The 23,919-nt window shown below is 54.0% G+C and overlaps 1 protein-coding gene across 3 annotated transcripts in view; it reads left to right on the plus strand.

The window, feature by feature from the left end:
* The first annotated feature begins 419 nt into the window (after positions 1 to 419).
* The window catches only part of Htra3 (HtrA serine peptidase 3), a 29,270-nt gene continuing 5,770 nt past the window's right edge, over positions 420 to 23,919 (plus strand). The window contains exons 1-7 of one of the 3 annotated variants that reach the window (XM_038338302.1): positions 420 to 932; positions 10,354 to 10,453; positions 13,030 to 13,252; positions 15,341 to 15,535; positions 16,092 to 16,124; positions 17,511 to 17,625; positions 19,064 to 19,627. In XM_038338302.1, the coding sequence (XP_038194230.1) occupies positions 530 to 932; positions 10,354 to 10,453; positions 13,030 to 13,252; positions 15,341 to 15,535; positions 16,092 to 16,124; positions 17,511 to 17,625; positions 19,064 to 19,086 (1,092 nt within the window). In that variant the 5' untranslated portion in view covers positions 420 to 529 and the 3' untranslated portion in view covers positions 19,087 to 19,627. Of the gene's footprint in view, positions 933 to 10,348; positions 10,454 to 13,029; positions 13,253 to 15,340; positions 15,536 to 16,091; positions 16,125 to 17,510; positions 17,626 to 19,063; positions 19,628 to 23,919 lie in introns of those variants that run through there. The other 2 variants (XM_038338300.1, XM_038338301.1) reach the window with 2 other exon arrangements.

The following is a 23,919-nucleotide window of genomic DNA, read 5'->3' on the forward strand; positions in this document are numbered from 1 at the left end:
ACCCAGTTGCTTCCTAAGTATCTGTTACCAGAGGGAGTGATGCAGACCAGGAGGGGTCTGGGTTTGGGGCCTTGCTGAGCTCTCCTGCTCAGGAGGGTAGAGGAAGGGTACCTCTGTGGAGGAAAGCTGGGGACAGAATTCAGACTTGTTATGTCTCTGGGGTTATAGTCAGATCCTTGACTAGGACTGAGATACTCCATGGCAGCTCCCATTCCCCGGGCCCTCACCATGGACTAGCAAGCCTGTCACCCAAAATGCACCCCCACCAGGCAGGCCTGAAGCAGGAGGCGCAGGGTGGGTCCCCACCAGCCGGGGCGGGGTCCCGTGGGGCTGGGGCGGGGCTGACGGCGGGCAGGGCCGCCCCTTCCAGCGAGGGCGGGCGGTCTTGGCCTTTAAACGCCAGTGGACTGTCGGCAAAGGAGAGGCCCGGGTCAGTCCCCATACCATGTTCTTGCGCTCCCAGCCAGAGTGCGCCTGAGCCGCCCGGGCTTCGGTGTCCCTGCGGGTCTCGCGTTGCCGCCTTTTTACAATGCAGGCGCGCGCGCTGCTTCCCGCCTTGCTGGCTGCGCTGGCCACGCTGGCTGAATTGGCGCTGGCCCGGGAGCCCCCGACGGCGCCATGCCCTGCGCGCTGCGACGTGTCGCGCTGTCCGAGCCCGCGCTGCCCCGGGGGCTATGTGCCCGACCTCTGCAATTGCTGCCTGGTGTGCGCTGCCAGCGAAGGCGAGCCCTGCGGTCGCCCCCTGGACTCGCCTTGCGGGGACAGTCTGGAGTGTGTGCGCGGTGTGTGCCGCTGCCGTTGGACCTATGCAGTGTGTGGCACGGATGGGCACACCTATGCCGACGTGTGCGCGCTGCAGGCCGCCAGCCGCCGTGCCCTGCAGATCTCCGGGACACCCGTGCGCCAACTGCAGAAGGGTGCCTGCCCCTCGGGTAAGCTCCACCAGAAATCCTAAGGCTTGTTCTGAGTAAACTGAGGCCCAAGGAGATTCTGCCTGATTCCAGAATAGCACTGGGCAGCCTTTTAGGAACAGTTCAGACAATCCTCCAGCTTTCTAAATGGAGAGACTGAGGCCCAAGAGCTAAATGGTGTCCCCAGTGACAGAACAAGTTAGAATTAAAACCTAGTGTGGCAGCCTGGTAGTGTCTGGTGGGCTGTGGAGCTATGACCCAGAAACTCCTCTGTTTCTTTGAGTCCTCTAGTGGTTCAGAAGGGAGCAAGTGATGAGCAGTCTTTTCTGGTCTTCAATTTCTGCTCTTCGAGTTTTCTTTTCTTCTGTCTATAGCCAGATGATCTTAGGAGGGCAGTTTGGGGCTGCAGCCAGTATGTAACCTGCATCCTTGAGGCTCCAAGGGTACAGTGTACAGGGGGAGAATCCTAGGTCAGCCTCCCCTTGTTGGTAGGTGGCTCTTGGTCACTTCTTACCTTGCAATGGAACTCTGTACATCCAGGGAAATGCCAGAAAACCCTGCCAATCTGTGTCTTGTCTGGGGCATTGTTTAGGATGCCAAGCTTTGCTCTTGATGATGGGGACTCAGTGACTGATCCTTAATGCAGCTCAGCCAGCCCCAAGCTCATCAGACCCCTGTGTGTCCTTAGCCTGAGGTCAGAATGGGCTCCGCTGGTCACTCAGAGGACACCTGGAAACCAGACAGAGGGTCATCGGGGCACCTCTTGGGGAACAAGGCTGAGTTTTCTCTGTGCTGTGTGGAAGGCATCATGAAAAAATGCACTGGCATGAACAGACAGACCCTTGTGGGTGTGGCTGTGACCAGACACAATGGACAGTACCAGTAGCTCAAGCTGGGTGGGGGTGGGACTTGGTGGATGTAAGCATAGTGCCAGAGGCTGGCTTTGCCCTGTCAGACAGAGCTGTGTAGCCTTCTGAACACTCAGGTCCTGTGCCCCCAAAAGGCTAGGGGGCTGAACATTCTCCCGGGGAGTAGGTATGTAAGCCTGGAGGGGCTCTAGACAACCAGAGGCCAGAGAATGAGTGGCGGGCACTGCTCTTTCCTGGTGAGCATCTGCCTTCTCCCTAGGCTGGGTGACCACAGGTGTCCAGACTGGAAAGTGTCATGTAGGATTGTATGAACCACATGGGTAAGCCATTTCTGGAGAGTTGGGAGGAGGATGTCCTTATCTGTTTTATGGTATTATAATGAAGTATGGGAGACTAGGCGGGTTATAATGAAAAAAACATTCATTTCTCATAGTCTGGGACCTGGAAGTCCATGGTTGAGGCCCAGCCAGGCTCAGTAATGTGGTGAGAGCTGTGATCCCTTAAAGGGGAGGCTACTGTATGTTCAAATGCCATGGTGGAGCAGAAGGCAAGGAGGTGGCATGGGTGAGAGACCCAAAGGGGTGTGGCACCTTTTACAAAGGCCTTAGGCCCCATTCATAAGTGGAAGGATCTTATAGGGTCTATACCTAAATTTTGGAGGGGCTTTAAGTTGGTACGGTTGGAATCACAGGTCACATGAGGGACAGCAGCCCAGTGCTCTCTTTGTCTGGGGGGAAACCCAGGGTGTGCTGGGTGCTGGTTCTCTGTGCCCATCTTGGGTCTTGCTGTCTGAGATGCAGAGGGTTCAGAGTGGCCAGGCACCTGCCCCATCCTCTACTATTCTGCTGCCAACTTGGTTGTGTTTGGTGCATTCTTCCCCTGGTCTCCCATGTGGCAGGATACTATTAGCATCAGGCTCTGGGCAGAGACGGGCAGGGATTGAGGGGGCTCTGTTCTTCACAGACTGAGCCATCTGTGAAAATCCTTTCTGTGCCTGGCTGTCCCTTAACTGGTAACAGTGTATGGCATAAAGCAGATCTTGCTAGTGCACTTGAGACTTCTAGACCCTGGAAGGCACAGAGCAGGGAGAGAGGAGAAAGTCAGCCTGAGGATCAGGCATGTATCCATCATGAAGAACAGTGGAAGTGGCTGAGAGTCTGTGGGTGCTGGCAGGACCCCAGGCTTCATAGACCAGCATTGTTTCATTGTATTCTGGGTCCTCATCCACAAATGGTCTGATGACAGGCCTGGGAGAGACTCAGCACAGCTCCAGTGCTGTACTGGGTACACTATTGCTGTTGTGCAAAGAAGCCCCTAGGAGAGGTGCTAATTTGGGACAATGAACGGGGCTCACTGTCAAAGATGGGGCGGGTGGAGAGGCTTAGGCAGAGCAGAGATGAAGGTCTGGTCTAGAGTCCTGCCCACCATCAAAGCTCAAGGTGCCAAGGAGCCGAAGCCAGAGAGGGAGGGTCCATTACCAGGGATGTTAACAAGCCAGGCTCCACCACCCATCCTCAAAGGACCAACTATAACAATGTGGCCACATCGGGAAGAGGAGCAAAGAGGCTCGGTGACAGCTCCCCAAGTCCATCTAGGGGTCCTGACATGAGATTTAGGTTTAAATAGAGGGACAGAAGTACACACAACCAAGCAGCTCTCACCCATCCTGGACCCATCATCGTCTCTACTGCGGTCTCTCTTGCAAGGTGGCCTGATGCATCCCTCTCGCTGCCTGCAGCCTTCTCCTCCCAGCATGAGAGTCGTGGGGGATCCAATTTCTTAGGGCCCGTTGCCTCAGTAGTCAGAGGGGAGGGCCAAGTATCCTTCAAAATGTCTTCATTCCAATCAGGATGGCTACAGCTAGATAGGGCCAGTGACCTTGAGCCTGACCCTTGTCCATTGCTTGCTTTGACCTGGATGGTCCAGGTTGCTGCTTACTCCAGGGACATTATTCACAGAGGCACCCCGGGCTTCTCTGCCGCTATCTCCCGCGGCTCAGAAGCTCCACACACTAGAGCAAGTGCCGGGCTCACTCCATGCAGATGAAAGTTGGCCCAGGCAGCCTGGCTGTCTCTAACTGGTCCTCCCAACTCAGCTGCCAGCACCCCCCCCCAGGACATTGATGCCTCAGCCTCTGTCACCACTGCACCTGTCATCGCCTCCTGTCTACTGTGAGTGTGGTCACTAATCAGCCTGACCACAAACCACAATGCCCAGATGCTCTGGGCTCATGACTGTCTCGGAGGCAGGGAGAGAGCCCCACTTGAGGGTGATGTCTGAGGGGGGCCTCTTGGGGAACTGGGGTCTCAGAATAGATTGGGTAGCAGAGGGAGACCAAGCTGCCACTGGCTTCTGCTGGCTTCCACCTTCCTGTATCACAAGACTCCCTCAGCTCCCCCCACACTTACCTGTACTCTCAGGCCCTGTGTCTGCCACCTGACACACACACACACACACACACACACACACACACACACACCTCCGTCTTCTGTAACCTCCTCATCCTCTGGTCATCTTACTCCTTCCCTCCTCCTACTTCAGGGTCTTTGCACGCGTTCTGCTCACTGCCCACGGTTCCCTCCCACATCCTTTCCTAGTAGGGTTCCTCTTCCTGGCCTTCGATGTCCCACCACCCCAGCAGCCTTCCCTACCACTGTGCCTCATGGTTCAGCCTATACCACCTGTCCATTGGCCTGTCTGTCCTCTCTGCTTCTTGCTCACTCTGGGCCTCATGGGTCATGCGGGGGTGGGTCCTGCACCTGGCTGCACACAGTAGGGGATGGTACATGAATGTCTGGGCCCATGGCTCCCTGTAACTCTCCTGGCCCATGACCTGTGGCTGTCCTGGTCCCTGTTAGACGGCTCCAGTGGGAATGAAAGGAGATTTGGGGTACCACCTGCATGTTAGAAAAGCATTCTCACGAGAAGGGTCCTTTTGCTAGGGTGATTTGCACTCAGGCTGGCTTCCTGGAGTCCATGTCCCACATCCAGCCCCTCTTGGACCTGGGTGGGGGTGGCTTGGGGCAATTCCCATACAGCTTTAACCAGCAGCTTTTAATGTGCAAGATCCTGCTGGCCTCTCCCAGCCTGTTTATTTAAGAGCTTTTGTGTTCATTCTTCTTAGCATCTTCTAGGGGCTCAGGGTTCAGCATTTGAGACTAACCAGGCAAGAAGATGCATCCTCTTTTGGCCCCTCTGCATGCTGGGACAGCAGAATTGGACAGCCATGAGTGGGGATTGGCAGGATGTCAGTGGCTTCATCCATGTATTTGATGGTGGGTAGGATTGTGTGTCATGGCCGGGTACAAGGAGGAGCGCCATGATCTGATGTGAGTCTAGAGGCTTTGTCAAATCCAGGTCCTTTCTTCATAGACCTCTAGGGCATGCAGAGGTGGCCATGCAGAGAAGCCGTGTGGGGATAATGTTGCCTACACAGAGTGGCACTCACCTGCCTGCTGCCCCTGGTATCCTATACCTCCAAGAGCCTGTGTGTGCTCACTGGCCTGTAGGAGCTCTGAGTACAGTGAGGCGGAGTCTCCCTGGCCTTCACCATAGGCCTCAGACCTGCGTAGATGTCACAGCGGCCTGGGCAGGACATCTTCAACCTGGTGCTTTGAGGGAAGTGGCTGCCAGCACTCCTAGGGTCAGATGTCTCAGATTCCTGCTATAACCTCTGAAGCCTTGAGCTCATCATTGGGGATAATGTCAAGGCACCTGAGGCTGGAGCGTGCCTACCTAGGGCTCTTAAAGTAAGGGAGAGCTTGCCCCAAGTCATGAGCCCCCTGACTCTCTATTGCTGGTCTGACATACCGGGGTCATTGAGCTCCATGAAGAGGTGACCACCTGGAGGGCATGGGTGAGGAGGTGACTAAGTTATGAGAAACAGAATGCAAGCCCCTGTTCTTGGGACTGCAGAAACATGGTCAGACATGTATGCCTCAACTACATGACAGACCTGGGGTACCACAAGCTGTACCTGTATATTTGTGGTATCAGTATGGCCTGTATGCCACACACTCCTCCAGCAGAGGCTCTGGGACCTGAATATCCAAGCCCTGACTACTCAGTGGCCTCACCTTCTGTTCCAGTTTTAGTCTTAGTCTCTCGCTCCCTGTGTCACTCGCCTTTGCACACACAGTCCCTTTGCCAGGTATGCTGATCCCCCATTCCTCAAGACCCAGGCCAGCAGGTCGCCAACCCTACGGTCACACTTGTACCCTCACAGAGGGTTCTCTAGAACAGTGTTTTTCAACCCTCCTAATGCTGTGACCCTTAATACAGTTAGTACCTCACGTATGTTGTACTATATATATTATCCATATTATTTCATTTCTACTTTATAACTGTGATTTTGCTATTGGGATGAGTCATACTGTAAATATCTGATACATTGTCCATGGGGGTAGCGACCCACAGGTTGAGAACCACTGCTCTAGCGCATCCTCAGTGCTTGGGTACCCGGGCTGGGCTGGCCCTGTAGTGAGCAGTGAGAGTGGAGCACACAGCCCCTACAGCTTCAGCCCAGCCACAGCTTTCCTGCCTGGAGGGCTGATCAGCTCACTGCTTTTCCTTCTCCTAAAAGTTTCTCTGTCCCTAAGTGACCCATGGCCCTGTGGCCACCAACATCAGCTTTAGATCCCTCTGTGGTACCCAGGGACTCAGGCTGCTGTCTGTGGCCCTCAGACCCAGGTCCTGCCTAGAGGGTGGCAGATGGGGAAAGCAACTGCCCAGATTGGAGCACACATACCACACCCCACCTCTCCCTCACAGCCGCAGCCCAGGGTACCAAGCCAGGTGCAAGGCATCAAGCCCAGCACACCAGGCACTGGGCACCAGGCCCTGAGTTGGGTTCACTAAGCTCTCCAATGCTGATAACCGTGGCTGTTTTATAGGTTGGGAAACAAGGCTTAGAGAAACAAGGTGGCCTGCCCAAGGCACACAGCCAGACCCCTAAACGTAGATACATCCCAGCTCTGTGCTGCTCCTGGGGAGGGTGTAACAGCTGGTTAGCTTCCAGGAGAGCCCAGCCTTGACCTGTCTCTGGCATGGCGCCAGCCCAGCGCCTCTGGCTGCGAAATCCAGGCTCTGCTGGCTGGGGCAACCTCTGGAGGAGATGTTGCCTGGCCACCACTGTGCTGTGAGGCCATTCTCACTTCACAATGATTCTCAGCTTCCACCTGTGCCTGAGTGGGGAGGGGCAGTACAAACTGGTGAGTGCCGTGTGCTCAATTCTGCCTTCAGTCGTCCAGCACCGTCTGCACAACAAACACGTGCCATGCATAGATGTATTTGCCATCCCCCATTAGGCCTTTCACCACACCAAGCCTGCAGCTTCAGTGAGGGGATGCCACTGTGTCCCCGGTAAGAGAACAGAGGCACAGTGGACTCAGGAGACTTATGGGGTCTTCCTGTTAAGAAGTGGCAGAGTTGGGGGACACCGTGGAGGAGGCAGATATGGGGATCTGAGCCAGGCTCCTTTACATGATGACTGTGTGCTGGCTCTGGGCTAACGCGCATAGCTGTATGTGTTGCACACTATAGAACTCCAGGGGACGTGGGCACACACAGAGATCCCTGTTAGTAATGCCGATGCAACCGTGCAGTGTGCAGCCTCCGGTCGGGTGCATGGTGTCCCCGTGGTGCGCCTTGGCCATTCACTTCCCATTCTGCACCTTTGCTTCCTCATCTCCTCCACAGCAGTTTTGACCGTCCAAAGCACGCACACCATCCTGCTGAGAGTCACCCACTGTCACTTAGGCGGGATGTTGGCATTGGAGCCCTTAGGCCAGCTTCTCTCCCAGGGGTTACTTCTTACAGCCCTTCCTCTCCCAGGAGGCCCCACAAACCCAGCCACAATGGCTGTGCTCTGTGTTGAGCTGCCGAACAAAACTTCCGGGCCTTCAGATTCTGTTTATTTTTGAAAAACAACAACAACAACAACAAAAAAACCCAAAAAAAGGCAACAGCTGAATGTGCCGAGACTAAAGCCTTCAGAACTTGGCTGGGCCTGGCCTGGGGGTGGGGCTGTTAAGAAACCCCAAATAAACAGAGCCGTTTCCTGGCCCAGCCAAGCCAGTTCATGTGGGAAGCCTGTGGTAGGGGCCCTCGTGTGACTCACAGTGACTCATCTGAGAGTGGGGCCCGATTAAAGGGCCATGCCTGGCGGGCCCTGACCTGGTGCCGGGCTAGACCTGCCATTCTAAGTTAGCATTCATACTCAACCTCAGTTTCGGGGGCTGTAAAATGGGCAGTAACCGCTGCTCTGGGGTGGGGGTTCCAAGTTGAAGGCTGGGCTGAGCAAGTTCTGTTTTTGTGGGGCTGGTGGCTGCATCCTCCTCCTCCCTCCTTCCAGGAAGCCCATGGGGTTGCCTGCCTGGCTGTGGAATCAGCCAAATGATGTCTCGCTAGTGCTGGGGAATGGGGCTGTGTATAGTATCTCTTTGGCTGGTCTGTGGTCCTGAGCGTGAAGAGCCAGCCTAAAGCAGTGTGCCGTCCTGGGCCCTGGCTCCAGGCCTTGCCATCTCCCCAGTTGCTGTAATTTATTTACAAACACTGCGAAGAGAAGTCGCACCATGAAACAAGGTTCATGTAGGAGGTTTATTTGAAGAGGAGAGAGAAGAGGCAGAGAAGTGGGCACAGGGGGGCAGAGACTGGCCCCTGGGGACAAGAGTGGCAGAAAAGAGGGAGAGAAATAGAGAGCAGAGAACGCGCCGGGAGGTGGGCCTTGCCCACCTTTTCTAAGGGAAAGTAGTGAACTGTACAGCAGGTGCCCTTAGTGGCTGACTATCCTGTTAGGACCCAAAGGGCAGACCAGTACAGGTGCCTGAATACTAACACCAGTTACCTGCCATGCAGAGTCCTAGCTGACAAGGTCCTTTTGAAAGTCAGGTTCTCTCTCTGGAATGAAGGGTGGCTTAAGAGCTTGGAGCAGCACCACGGTGGGTCTGGTGACTGACTTGAGCCTCCAGGTCAGCACCCAACAGCCTGGAGACACAGGGACTAGGAGGCCTTGGCTCCTGCCTCAGTTCTACCCCTGCCCATAGTGGACCTGGGCAGCGAGGCAGATGGGGTGTTCTGCTCTCCATACTGTCCACGAGAAGGGCAGTCACAGGCATGCGGAGCCCAGAGCTCAACCCACGTAGACAGCTTCTCTAATTACTTCCTGCCAGTCAGGGGCAGCAGATGACTTAGCCCATACAGGGTCCCTCTGCACACCCATCTCACCCCAGGTTCCGTCTGTTCCAGCCCTGTTCCATCCCCGGCTGGTCACCGATTGTCCCTCACTGCCGGTAGATGCCAGGCCTGGGTTCACAAAGGCTGTGGGCAGGCATGACTGGCAACGCTGCACAGGAGGCCCAGCTAGGAGTTGTTTCATAAGCCTCCATTTCCCCACCTTGACATTTGTGCCTCCATTCCTCCCAGGCTGCCACTGTGGGAGTCAGGGACATTGTCGGGTAGTGTGTGGGGACAGTGCTGGCCCACCATTGTTCCAGAGCACAGGCTGTGGTCTGTACCCCCATTATGGCTGCTGCTGTGGACATGTTTGGTTATTTTTTTCATCCTGTTTGATGGTGAGGAAAACCAGGTTTATGAGGTGGAGGCTCAGCCCCAGAGAGCCATGTAGAGTCCTTTCACATCACCAGGTACCAGGTGGCTTCCTGAGACAGGGAATATCATGTTTACATTCTTATCAGTCCACCCAGGATCTGTGAGGAGTCACCTTCAGTCCCACTTGTCAGATGGGAAAGTCAAGGCCCACAGAGAGTAAACGGCTAGAAGACAGCAGGTCCCACTGAGCCCAGTTGTGTGCGGCTCCCAGTCCTGTGTTCATGCGAGAGCCCACGAAGCACTCAGAAGCTGTGCCAAGGAGCATGGTGTCAGAGGCGGGAACCTAGAGGCCTCAGCACAGCTCGTGCCACCCACATGCCGCAGGCCTGTGGTCCTGGCAGGCCGCAGCCCTGTTGCTGATGGCGGCAGGAATCTGAGCCAGTGATTAAGGTTTGGGGGATGTTTGTGAGCTGCCTGGAAGTAGGCCTGGGCTATGGCCAAGTCAGACAAAGGCGGGGTGCTCTATCCACCCAGGAATCTATAGCCCGGCCAATGAGGAAGGGCCTTACAGAGGCCAGATAGGGGTGGCTCAGGATAGTAGGCCTCGGGGACTTTCACTGAGCCCTTATCTATCGGTACACTGGTTAGACAAATGGTCAGCTCTGCAACATACTTCTGTCACATGGGAGCAGGCAAGGGATGCTGGTCCCCAGCATCAGTCCTGCGCTTCCTAGAGCAAAGATTCAGACCTCTCTACGATTCCTGCTCAACACTGAAGAGTCTGATGGGGGAAATGCACAGGGGCTCAACTCCCAGAAGTCCTAGTTAACCATTCTCCAGGGCAGGGACTACCATCTCAGATGTCTGGGTATCTCTGCATTTCTGGGGAATGGGGTGCAGAGCATGTTGACACTGGTTTTGAGTCCAGGCAGGGGTCTCCAGCAGGGCCTCTTTCACCCTGGGTCTAGGGGCTGCTGGGAGTCAGCAGGTCTCACTGACACCCTTGGTCCTTGCTGCCAGCGCAGGTCTCCACCAGCTGACCAGCCCGCGGTACAAGTTCAACTTCATCGCCGATGTGGTGGAGAAGATCGCGCCAGCTGTGGTCCATATAGAGCTCTTCCTGAGGTGCGTGGGGGCCTGAGTTGCTCTGCAGCTTCCCAGTTGCCCTGCTGCCTACTGCCACCCAAGCTGGACCTGATTCCAGCAGCCAGAGGCACAGGAACAGTTTGGGTAGGATGAGTAGCAACTATGGAAACCTAGGGGCTGGAGGTTAGCCTAAAGTGAGAACGTAGGAGTCTAGGAGATAGAAACGGGACAGTCCCACTGAGGTACCAGCCCAACAGGGCAAGTGTGTCCGAATTAGGCATGAGGGAGAATGTACCAGCTTGTGGCTAGATGCGGAGGAGAGGGAGGATTGACTGAGTGGAGGTGGGTGGATAGGGAGGCAGTTCCGTCCATGGGAAAGGAAGCCGGCTGTGTGATGTGTGGCCTAGCATCCTGGCAGGATCCCTCATTACAGACAGGGGCGGAGCCTTCTCCCTTCCTCCCACACCCAGTATTCTATCCCAGAGATGTTTGTGCTGGATGAAGAGGCCCTGCCTTCCAGACATACCAGCCAAGGTCCCATCACTCACATCCGGTCCTGAGGTCTCGATTTAGACCCCCTAGAGAGAGGCTGGTTGTGGCAGGAGCCTCAGGACTCTAGACACAACAATCTCCACCCTTCTCACCCTGCAGCTGAGGGGAGAGAGCCAGCTGCGATGGTGGAGCCAGACAGGAGCCCACCTGATAGGGATCAGGGACGCTGGTGAGCAGCTTATTAGTCTGACTCTGGTATGGAGTTGCCTGGTTACTGATGTCAATCATTATCCTCCCCCTCTGTGCTCCATTAACAGTGGCAAAAGCCTCATGGTGGTAAAGTGTGTGTGTTGGGGGGGCGGTCTATGGCAAGGGAAGAGGATAGGCCTTACTCATCCAGGGTCTAGCCTGAGCTCTGAAACACATTGGCTCTGTGTCTGTTTCCTTAAGCCATCCTGGGGCTCCTGCTCTTGGAAAAGAGAGGTAGATGGGAATTCAGCCCCTGTGGGACTATGGGACCCTTCTGCTTGCCAGGTCCCTGCTATTACTGACAACTTATAGACCTATGCTTCCCAATGCCTTTACACGCACGCACACACACACACACACACACACACACACACACACATCCCACCTGGAACTGAGGTTTGATTTCAGCCTATCTGACCCTGGAGCAGGAATATCTCCCTGCCATATCCAATTTTTCCCTGCCCTTGCCTTTGACCCTGGGGTGAAATCCAAGCCACGTCATTGAGGAAATTACAAATGAATGTACTAAGAGGCTGTCTCAACCAAAGGGGGCTAAGGAGGGACTGTGTATATCTAGAAGGCCTGGGGCACTAGCCCTGAGCTGGTTAATCACAGGCTAAGGCAGCTGGGTATCAGTGATGTCTGGCTTGTGAAGCTAAAGCCTTATGGGTGGGTAAGGCCCTGGATGGGCAGACAGCACAGAACCTTCCAGTCATAACCCTTGACCTGTGGGATCTAGGTTCAGGGATCTCTTGGGCTCTGTCTGCAGTCTTGAGAAGAGCTGGGTGTAGCAACCCTGAGGCATGGCTGGTGGATGGAAACGCTGCTCTGCTCTGCCTCCTGCCTGACTCCAGCACGTAGTACCACATCTCTGGACCTCAGGCTCCCCTGAGAGCTTTGTGCAGCAATGGTTACCTAGGGCCACTACAGAGCCCCACAGACTGTGGGATTAAACAATGAGCCTGTTGCCTATCCACCCTGGAGGTTGAGGTCCAAGATCAGGTGTCTGCAGGACATCCTACTCGGATCCCAGGCTAGCTCTTAACTTCTAGTGGCCTCAAGTTTCCTCAGGTTGGAGTGCATCCTCCCCTCCCATCTCCCATGTCTCCCTTGTGCCTCTTCCGGCTTCCAGTCGTCTCAAGGTACCGATGCTTGGACATAGGGCCCCTACTCCATCAGAACGTCACAGCCCTGCCACACCTGCAGAGACCCACTTCCAAATGAGGTCACTACTTGATCACATCTGTTTGGAGGACACTAACCCACATGAACTTGCCCCTGGCTTCAGGGAGCACTTAGAATGTTTGTTGCTTTCCCTGGCCTTGACAGGCTGAGGTGACATTTTGAAAAGACTGGCACATGCTCAAGAGTGCTAGACACTTGGGTTCTTTCATCTGTTTAGTTTAGTGTTTTCAGTGCCTGTGTACTTTTTTGTGTTATCCTGAGGAAGGTGCCGAGCGGCACCAACTTTTGCCCTCTCCTATCCTGAAAGTAGGGTCAATACTCCTTAAGTAGACAGACCATTTCCCAAATGGGAAGACAGAGGCTCAGAGGGCCTACAGAGCTTGGCTGAGGGCAGAGCTAGGTCATGGGTGAGGTTGGACTGGCATTTAGTGTCCAGGGCTCTGCTGTCAGCATTGGCGCCACTGTGGGCTGGTGCATGCTGGCATGTCAACAGGTACCATGTCTCACTGCAGCAAACTGCAGATCAGAGATGATGGTCATATCTTTATGGCCATGAACCGGGTCTAGCTTCAACGTGGCCAAGGACACACCCGCAAGTGATAGCCTCAGTTCAAACCCAGGTGGTGGAGGGAGTGGACGCCCCCAGGCCAAGGCCTTGCCCTGAATGTCCCCTGTACTTTCCTGTTCAGACACCCTCTGTTTGGCCGGAATGTTCCACTGTCCAGTGGTTCAGGCTTCATCATGTCAGAGGCTGGCTTGATTGTCACCAACGCCCACGTGGTCTCCAGCTCCAACACTGCCTCAGGCCGGCAGCAGCTGAAGGTGCAGCTACAGAGTGGGGATGCCTACGAGGCCACCATCCAGGACATTGACAAGAAGTCCGACATCGCCACTATCGTAATCCACCCCAAGGTGAGTGGAATGGGGCGCCTTTGCCTGTCCCAGCAGTGCCCTCCCCAGACCACACAGCCGTACTATCTCAGCCTTCCCAGAGGATAGCCATGATCTGAGACTCAGGGCCACTGGCCACATCAGACCTGGGACCTCGGAACTGCCCTTGCCCAAGGTTCCAACACCAGGAGCAAGCAGGACACAGGAGGGAGGGGACAACATTCACACCTCCGTACCTCTCTACTGTCCTTACCGGGCCCACATCTGGAGTTCCCTGTCCCTGGGGGCTGATAGACCAGGGAATTCAGTTTCTACCTTCCACCCCTGTGCCCATACTTCCTCTGGCTACCATATGACCCTTTAAGGTCCCCAGCAGCTTCTAGAAGCCCAGGTAGCCCAGTTAGTGTTCTCTCTGTTTGTGGCACAGCCCCAGGAGGGAGAACCCTCATCACCTAGAATCTTACAGGGAGAAACAGAACCCTGGGAAGATTAGAATTCTCATCACTTGGAATCTGAGGAAAAACCCAGGCTCGGAGAGATTAGATCACACACCTAAGATCATGGTCAACAGTGGCAGGGCCAGCCTAGATGCAAGGCATACTCAAAATGGTTTTTTTATTGCACCCAGTGGTACCATTACATGGCTCTGGGATGGCCATAGGGCTTCCTGTGTCCCCTGCACCCACTATCAAACATGTAACTGTGCCTTTAGTGGGAGTCAGGCACGTTATTTCCTGTTGATGTCTGTGAGCCAGCTGGTGTGGCAATGTGGAGCCTAGCCCCTCCTGGATGCAGGTTCTCAGTGTCCATGGTAACAGGTGTTTGCAGCGTTCACTACCAAAGTGGAGGATCCATAATAGACTACTCTGTGCAGACTCTATAGTCCTAAGCCCTGTCACGGGCTGAGTCTGGGTGCATCCCTTCTTCATGATAACACAAAAACCGAGGGTGGGTGGGACAGACTGAAGGGCTGAAGTGGCAGGAACTCTTCACACTGTGGAGGCCCAACCCCAGCTTCTCTATGACCAGCATGCAGCTCTGCTGCCGTCAGAGTTTCCAGGCTGGGAGAGGCTGTATGCTCACCCATGTGCAGCTGTAAGAAGCGATAGGGCTGCACAGGATGCCACAGCTCATCCAGAGCTCCCTGAGGTTAAGAGAATAAATGCAGAGACTGACCAGGGACACTGCCCCGAGGTGCCTGGTAGAGCGTGCCTGGTGATCATTGGTAGCACAAACCTGGTGTGGGTGCCTCGGCACCACACACACCCCTCTTGGAGCCTCTGAAGCTCAACCTGTGCCCGGCAGCTCCCCAAAACATATGCAAATACATCTACTTTCTCAGACCACAACAGCCTCAGAGCTGGATAGCTGAGTTCACAGACAGATGGATAGATTCTGCTAGCCCGATGCAAAACCATGCTCAGTTACCTAGTGTGCCAGAGATGGCAGGGTAGAGTATTACCTTCCCTGGCCTCAATTTCCCTGCATGTCTATATTAGGATATCAAAGATTTCAAACTAGGTTTTCCAGGGCCTTGGTAAGGCTCTGGGGAGCTATATACCCCTCCTTAGGGCACCTCTGTTGGGTGCAGCACACCAAGCCTTGGGGTATCTGTAGCTTTCAGCTGACCTGCAGAGCAAACTGTCACCACTAAATCTCAGGCTTAGCTGGGCAGTAGCACACACCTTTAATCACAGCACTTGGGAGACAGAGGCAGGTTGATTTCTGTGAGTTTGAGGCTAGCCTGGTCTACAGAGTGAGATCTAGGTCAGACAGGAATACATAGAAAGACCTTGTCTCAGAAAACAAGCAAAACCCTAACAAACTGTTGGACTCAAGGATGTCAGAGGCCAGGCCCCGGCCTGAGCTCTCTGTCTGTGTGCTCCCCCATGACAGACATTTATGGCCTCCTAAGATAAGCCTTGGTTCTGTGAGCTCCAGCCTCAGTCTCAGCCAGCTGCTGGCCTGGCTTTAGTTCACATTGGTGACTTGCCTCAGCTTGGTCTCGGGGCTGTGAATCGCCTCCTTTCTCTCCAAAGAGCTGCCTGTCAGGATCCTTCTCTGTGGTCTGAGCCACTGTCCTCTCTCACAGCCCTCTTCTTCTTCCAGAAAAAGCTCCCTGTGTTGCTTCTGGGTCACTCAGCAGACCTGCGGCCTGGCGAGTTTGTGGTGGCCATTGGCAGCCCCTTTGCCCTGCAGAACACCGTGACAACGGGCATTGTCAGCACTGCCCAGCGGGATGGCAAGGAGCTGGGCCTTCGGGACTCAGACATGGACTATATCCAGACAGATGCCATCATCAATGTGAGTCCTGTGGGCAAGACTGACCTCGGTGACCTCTGACCAGCTTGTTCCCTGTCCCATCATATAGCACACCACTATCTAGGAAGGCCTTTCATTATCTCATGCAGAGGTTTCACTCAGTGACTGCCTCCCAGAGATAGGCCACCTTGGACAGCTGCAGAGTTTGGGGTGGCCCAGTCACACCCCTGGAAGGTCTTAGTCTGCCCCCACACAGCTTGGCACTTTACTAAGATTAGGATGGCACACAGCTCCAAGGAACACATGTGTGTTCCATGACTGGTTGATGGAGACTACCAAACCTCAGACACTGCCTGTTCTGCAGGTGCCTAGCAACTGGTGAGTTGTGGAGATACATAAGTGCACAGTTTGTGCAAAGACCCAGAGGGTCAGTGAGGTAGCTGCCTGCTGGTGCCTGTGGGGTTTGAGCACCAAGGCAGTGGAAGTCAATTCCAGTGACGTATCTTGTCATTGACAGGAGTCAGTGGTGGGGGAGGAGCTTGGGCGCCATAAGGGAATGGTTTGTGGCACAGCTAACACAGTGTTTCCCCCTTTGCAGTATGGGAACTCCGGAGGACCCCTGGTAAACCTGGTAAGTGTCCGCTAAAGTGGAGTGTCTGGTTTTCTGAAACTTTGATCACCCAGAGGCACAGGCTGGAGGTAGATACAGCCCTAGGGACTGCATGTCCAAAGGTCAGTAGTGTGGCTGGGTTGCAGGCCCAGGAAGACCTGAGCACCAGACCTGTGCTGCCTGGAACCCTTAGGGACAACTGAAAACAGCTGCCAGGCTGGGACTATGTGCCCCATGGTGACACTGGGAAATGGGAGCACAGATCAGGCTGATCTTGCCCTGGACTTTGCTGTCCTCAGTTATAATTTAAGGAGGGAGGAGAGACCACGTCACTCCTTCCGGTGTCAGGCTCAGCTTCACCCTGGCTGAAAGTTTTCCAGAATAGGGCGGTGGGTTCAGCTTGGATCCCAGACTCTGAAGACTCAGTGTAGTCTGCCTCCAGGAAACCTATCCATAGAGTGGGTAGTGTCCACACTTGATGGGAACACACACTACAGGAATACCTGAGGAGGCTCTGAAGGGATACAGGCCTCACCACTGACACAGACCAGGGAGGAATCCCTGGAGATGGGAGCATTTAGTGAGGGTGTGGAGACGAAAGAATGGGGGAGGATGCCAAGGATAAGACAAAGGTCAGGGGGCACTGTCAGGGTGGGAGAAGACATCAGTGGGGCAGCCCGTGGGCTGGGACTGTGTCTAGCTGACACTTAGACCACTTGTGTAGGTGGCTGTCTCCTCCATACTCAGATTTTTCCAAGCAAACTGCTAAAGGGGAGAGGTTCATGTGGTAGGGCCTGGGCTAGATTTTTTAGTTTCTGCCCTAGGCCCCCAAGAGCTTCCCTGACCAGCTCGTAGTGCCCTGGTTGGGTTATCTAGGAAGAGCATCCAGCAGCCCTCCTATGGCCAGACAGCTTTGGGAAGGGTCCTGCCCAGGAGTGGGTTGCATTGACTGGGCCAGCTCCTGCTCTCTTGGCATTGGTCCCATGAAGGCGGGCAGGGTGGGGACCAAGCTCAAAACAGATTACAGGCTGCTGCCCTGGCCCTGCTCACTGGTCTCTGCTTTCATGAGGAAGGGATAGAAGGGGCCCACGTCTCTGATGCCTCCTAGGACAGAGGGCTGGGGCTAGTAAGGCAGGCTCAACCCAATAACTTCTTCCAAAGTTCTCTCCAGGGGTAAAGGAGAATTCCCCGGGATTTGGAGGTTACAGAGAGTAAGGGAGGTATCACTGACCCCAGTGTGACCTAGGGAGCCATCTTTCCAGGGTAGCCGGGGGCTGCTTGGGCCATCTCTGTGGGTCACTGGCAGCCAGCTCTGCCCCTGGAAAGGGTGCTCTCTCAGCTCAGCAGCAGCTGGTGACTTGCTTGAATGCCTCTGAGTAACCCCCACATTCTGCCCACCCTGCTCAGGACGGTGAGGTCATTGGCATCAACACGCTCAAGGTCGCAGCTGGCATCTCCTTTGCCATCCCCTCCGATCGCATCACACGCTTCCTCTCCGAGTTTCAAAACAAGCACATAAAAGGTAAAGAGCTCACTGGAGGGGCAGGTAAGGCGGGGCCCCAGAACACGGCCCAGCCCCACCCAGCTTAGCCGGGGACCACCTGCAGGGGCTATGGAAGCCATGTTTACTCTTAGACTAGGCCCTTCACCTTCCCAAGCCAGCAGACCCAGGATACTTCATCCCTAGTCTCTCTCGGGGTCTTCCTCCTTGCCTACCAGTGGCCACATTCACCCCCTGCTTCAGGCAGTTTCTTCCCAGGTCCCACATCCAAGCTTGGACTCCCAGGGCTCTTCTTGGGTGGCAGAAAATTGTGTTTCCTTCCTACTTCCCGCATGTCCACCCATCCATTCATCTACCACTCATCTACCCACATCCAACCCTCCTATGCATTCATCTGTTTACTCATTCCCCAATCTACCCATTCATCTGTATGTCAATCCACCCATCTTTTCTATTTACTGTTCCTTCCCTTCATCCATTTACTATTTACTACTCACCTACCCACTTAGCTATTCACCCACTGATCCATCCATCCATCCACCAGCCTATCTACCACTCTACCCACTAATCTATACGTTCATTCACCTGCCCATTCGTCTTCCCATCTATCCATCCAGCAATTCATACATCTACCCATTCATTCATTCATTATTTGTCCATCTGTCCATTTACTATCTACTCACTCATTCGGTTATTTATCCATACATCCATTCATCCATCTACCCACCTACCCTCCCATTCACTCATTCACCAGTTCACCAGTCTGTCTGTTCGTCTGTACACCATTACATCCATTTATCCATCCTTCCATCTATCCACATGCCCACTTATCCTTTGTTCCTCCATCTGCCCACACATGTACCCATCAGTTAATCTGACCATTCACCCTCTTATCCTTCCATCTCTATACTCATCTACTTGTACACACACCCAGCCATTCATCCACTCTCTCACACGCCCACCCATCCATTCATGCATCCATCAATCCACCCATCCATGGGTTCATCCACCTATCCTCCTTCCTCCTATCCTTTCATGCTTCCACACATTCACCTACCCATCCCTAAGTACCCTTATCGGCCTGTTCAGTTGGCCTAGTAGGGTACCCTCTGTCCCAAAGGAGCAAAGTCCAAGAACCCAATCCTTGGGAGTTACCTTCTGCCAGCCCCTATCCCCTCATCCCAGTATAAACAGGAATTTCCTGTCCCTCTCACCCTTGTGAGTGCCCATCTGCATCCCTCTAGGGATAGGACTTGTCAAGGACAAGGTAGCTGTCCAACTTTTTAGTTGGTGATCATGGCCACGGTTCAGAAAGGGGCCCGCTTCTGATCTCAGGCCCCTGGTGACCCAATGAGCTGCCAGTTGCTGTGTCTCCCCCATCCACCTCCTGGCTGATACCCAGGTCTGACCCGGCTCTGCTGCCCACACTGTCTCACACTGCCTCCCTGTCTCTTCCTAGCCCTCTCACCAGCACTACACTAAGAGCAGGGGCCTGCCTCCTGCTTGCTCCTTCCTTTGCGGCCCTGCCAGCCACACACACAGACCCCAGTACAGCTGAGACTGGTCCCATGGAGAACTGCAATTGAGGAGCCTCGTTCTGTTCCAAGTGGCCCTGTGTGAAGATGTCAGGAGCATGCAGAGCCTGTCCCTCACAAGAATCTGAGGCACCTTCTGGTGACCAGTAGGAACTAGCCACCTTTTCTCTCGACTGTAGGAAGCTCAGAATTAGCCCAGGGTTCTACCTTTGCTCCATTGGTTGCCTTGGCCCTTTCTCTAGTGACCAGGGCTTTCCCGTTTATCCTGTGTATGGGATCAGAGCTCCATCCACACAGACCAGCCTGTGGGTGACTTCGGCGTTGGACATGGCCCTGTGGCCTTCTGTCCCCTTGTCCCCACTTCCACTCTCAGATAAGAACTCACTGGGACCAGATCTGCTTCTCTGTTGGACAGCAACTGTCCTAGTCATGTGTCCTAGTCACTTACCTGGGTTCTGGGGACATGCTTACCCCATCCCTAGAGCTGTGTTATCACATAAGGACAGATCCTACCACTGAACGGTCTGGTGGGGCTTAGCTAAGTAGAGTCTGTTGGCTTAAAGTCCTTCTGAAATTTGTGCTTATTTATGCTTTTTCTTTTTTAAATAAAAACATTGGATGACTCAAACCTAGCCAATCTAAGTTCTTTAACACATTCCTTTTATTAAATCAGAGAGGCATCTCTTTTCTCATCCAAGGGTTAGTGCAGGAGCCTGGGGAGCATGGGGAGGGGGTCGGATTCCTGAGTGACCAGTGCAGCACTGTTCAGGGGAGCTGTCCCCTTGGCTGTGAATCAGAAGCTTCAGGGTAATGGGAGAGGCAGGCAGTGGGCAAGGCACACCCCTACCTCCTCAGGTCAACAGATTCCCTTTGAGGAACTTCCATGCTTGGCGGAGTCCCAGATGAGGAGGTGGCTGGGCCTAGGGAGTACATGGGACCTGCCACAGCAGCAGGGGCTGGATAGGAGTGTGGGCTGGGCTCTGAGCCAGTGGTAGAGCTGCTGTGCCTCTCTGCATCCTTCTGGGGACAGCCCTGGGAACCTTGACAACCGAGGATGGGCTAGCCTTGGACCCAGAGGTCTGACCAATCCTCAGCTCCTTCCCAAGGCTGGACAGTCACAGTAGGTATATGACTGGTTGAGCTGCCCTGCCTACTCCTAAGTGTGTGTACAGCCTTCTGAGCTGTCCTTCTAGCGGGAAGGGAAACCTAGAGGAACTTGGGATGATATAACATCTAAATGATGGGCCCGGGCAGGAAATATGGGGAGCAAAGGAGCTCAGGAGATGGGGATGTACCTATCCCAGCAGGATAGGTACTGTGGGCAGTGCAGGATATCCCAACATCCAGGGAGGCCAGTGTGGGGGGTGGTACTGAGGAGACTTTCAGAGCAGGGGACCTACATAGGCTCAGTGTTGAGGGGCCCTGGGGAAGGAGTCATGGTAAGTAGGACATGTTGGTTGTTGGGTGGGGGTCAGTGGCTGAGAGGAGGCAAGAAGACATCAGGGCACAGTCACCTTCTCACGGTTGAGTCAGGCTTAGTTTGAAGGTTGAGACATGGGTTTACCAAAAGGCAAGAGGTTTACCAAAAGGAGCCAGAGAGGGGCTTATTGCTGAGTGGGGAGGGAAGCAAATGCTGGGGAGCTGTCATGACATTTGGCTGGGTTCCTCAGCCCTGACCTGAGAGAGATCACAGACAGACAAAGGACAGCTTCCTTAGTGCTGATATTCCTGAGACAGGGGGGCTCACAGACCTGGCTTCTAAAGTTCCTGGTGTTACAGCTCCAGAGTGCTGGGTGTGGGGACCTCTGCACCCCAGCTCTCCTCGCCGCTCTCCATGTCTCTGCACCCTCTTTGGGCTCTTCATGGTTTTTCAGACTGTAGTATTGTTCTTGGTGATTTTCTTTCAGAGTCTCCCCTATGTTGATCTCTGGAACTCTTTAGAGCTTTGGGTATCAGGGTCTATAGTTCTCAATGGCCCTCTGGGGCTCTCAGCTCCCTTTCAGGCTACCACTCTGAGCTTTGGGTGTCAGGGTCTATAGCTCGGGGCTCTCTGGAACACTCCTTGTTGTCTCTTTGCTGTTGCCAACTGGACTGGGAACTTGGGGGGTTTGTCTGCTTTTTGTGCAATCAGTTCAGCCCACTCTATCTGTGATAAAGATCAGAAGTAGGCAAAAGACCAGTCAGTAAGAAGCCTTTATAGGGGCTGTGGGATGTGTCCTTATATAGCAAGAAAGAGCATGGTAGGATCCTACCAATCACAGTACAGCTTTCTGTCCTCCAATCACAAGCCTCTCATGAGCACAGCTGCTTTTCTGCCAATCACAAGCAATTTGTGATTGACAGCTCCCACAGTCACTGGGGAGGTGCCGCCCCACCCCACCCCTGAACTTGTTGAAGACGACCGCTGCCAGGGCTGAAGCATCTGCAGAAGGGGTTGTGTGGAGGTCACCAAGGCTTCTCAAGGCTGGAGTGAGGCATCCCGGAACTGTCTGGAACTGGCCTGACTGGAGCGAGACCTCCTGGCTCCAGAGGCAGCTGTGGTTGCAGAGGTTCTTGCAGCTGGAAGTCCCCTTGCCAAGGACTGTGGAGTGTGCTCAACAGCCATACAAGCCGCCAAAGAAGGTTTTTGCTTGGCTTATAGCCCCTGTTTAAGGCTGTGAGACAGAAGGGCCTGTCAGCTGTCATTCTGGAGACCTAAAAGCCTGCTCCTAAACACTTACCCTATTTAAAGAAAGAACAAACCCAGAAACACTAAAATATGCTTGCCTCAAGGAACATGTATGGGAATAATGTCACCTGTGTCCCCTGCTTACCCTTGGGCCAGCCACTCCTCCAACCTGCCTCAGAATGACGCTCTCAAATATGGGAAGCCCTTGATGGAGCTTTGCCCCTGACATTGTTTGGAGGTGTGTGTGTGTGTGTGTGTGAGAGAGAGAGAGAGAGAGAGAGAGAGAGAGAGAGAGAGAGAGAGAGAGAGAGAGAGAGAGAGAGATCCAGAACATTCTCAGGTACCCATCTGTCTCAGCCCTTTAAGGGACCCCCCTTCCCTATCTCAGGATTCTGTTGCTGATGCTCTCTGCTGCTCATTAAAGTGGGGGATCCTTGGGGGACAAAGTGAAGATTCCCACCTGTACTAGTCTCTTTCCGACTGGGTTGTGTGCACCTTACAGAGGTGTTTTTCCTGCAGAGATCGGGATAGGATGGCAGAGTTGACAGATACAATGGGCTAGCCCTAGAGAGCCAACAGAACCCCACTACTCCTCATGCCTCAGCTCAGCAGTGTGCCTAAATACCCAGCCTCTGTGGTTGGGGCTGGGGTACTGCCAGGTGACCTACAATAGTTGTTTTCTATCTAGAATGCCACTGGTCTCAAAGGTGGCCCCAGGATGCCGTTTTGCCAGGAAGGCATCCCCCATAGAAAAGGGATGAGGCCCCCACTCCCCACACCCACGGGAAGCTGAACTTTGTGCTTTTTAAACATGGCCTTAGGCTACAGGCCAAGTGGAGGTGTCAAAGGAGGGATACCCAAGCTTGGGAATCAGGGCTTCATCCTGTCCTGATCCAGGTTCCTGGATGTAGGTGGCATCCACAATGAAGTCCCGCACTCCCCACCTCACCCCCCAGCCTCTTCTTGCATAAGCTGAATGTACAGTGCTAACGGGACATGGAGTGAGTGTCAGAGGCACTGTCCCTAAACCCCACCCGCTGATGTTTCAGTGTAGGGCACTCCCTCATCCTCCCTGAGCCCTATGCCATTCTGCCACCTATCCGCAAGTCTCCAGGCCCTCCCTCCTGGGTAGATTTGGTAGACTGGCCCCACAACTACTCTATCATTCAGCATCACCAGTCAGCATAGCCCTAGTTCACTACAGAACTACTACCATAGACACTCCCACAGGCCTCAGAACTACAGCTGAGTGTGTCTGTGGTTCAGGTAGGATCCAGAACCTTTCAGCCCAGTTCCCCGGGGCATTGCTGCTGCTCATTCATCATTTGCTCTGGACAATGGGTTGTTCTAGCATCATTTTCTCTATGGACTTTGCTTTGTCCACCCAAGTGGTTTTCCAGATTTACCACAAATTAAGCAGTTCATCCTTGTCCTAGTGCTGCACGGCTTAGCGCCGGTGGCTCTTCCAGGAAGTCCTGGAGTAAGGGGGTCTGAGCGCCGGTGGCTCTTCCAGGAAGTCCTGGAGTAAGGGGGTCTGAGCGCCGGTGGCTCTTCCAGGAAGTCCTGGGGTAAGGGGGTCTGAGCCCTCTGTTCTTCCTCATCATCTCTGCTTTCCGAGCTACCTTGTTCCAGATACTGTTGAGAATCAGCTTGCCGGTTTGTATGGAAGGAAATCAAAAGCCAGATGGTGTTTCGATTGGCGCTTCAATGTGTCTGTCAAAGACTTGGGGGGGGGCATGGAATTGGGGTTTTAACAGTGTTGCAACCTCAGATCCAGGATCACAGCGTCCGGCTTTTCTCAGCGTGTTATACAGAGTATACAGTATACTGGCCAATTTCTGATGGTCTGCTACCAGAATCTACAAGCGAATATGACTTTGGTATGTTGAATACTTGATAACTCATGAGTTCTAGTAGCTTCTTGGTAGATGTCACTGGGTCTTCTATTGTAGAGGATTGTGTGGTCTGTCAATAGAGACAGTTCTTCCATTTTCCAGCTGAATGGCCCACCCTCATTCCCCAAATCGACCAAAATATTGAATAAAGTTTTGGGGAACGGCCTTCCTTGTCCAGTCCCTGCAGGAAGAGGCATTCAGTCTTATGCCAGTTGGC

The sequence above is a fragment of the Arvicola amphibius genome, chromosome 1 (assembly GCF_903992535.2).
Source record: "Arvicola amphibius chromosome 1, mArvAmp1.2, whole genome shotgun sequence".
Lineage (NCBI taxonomy): Eukaryota > Metazoa > Chordata > Mammalia > Rodentia > Cricetidae > Arvicola > Arvicola amphibius.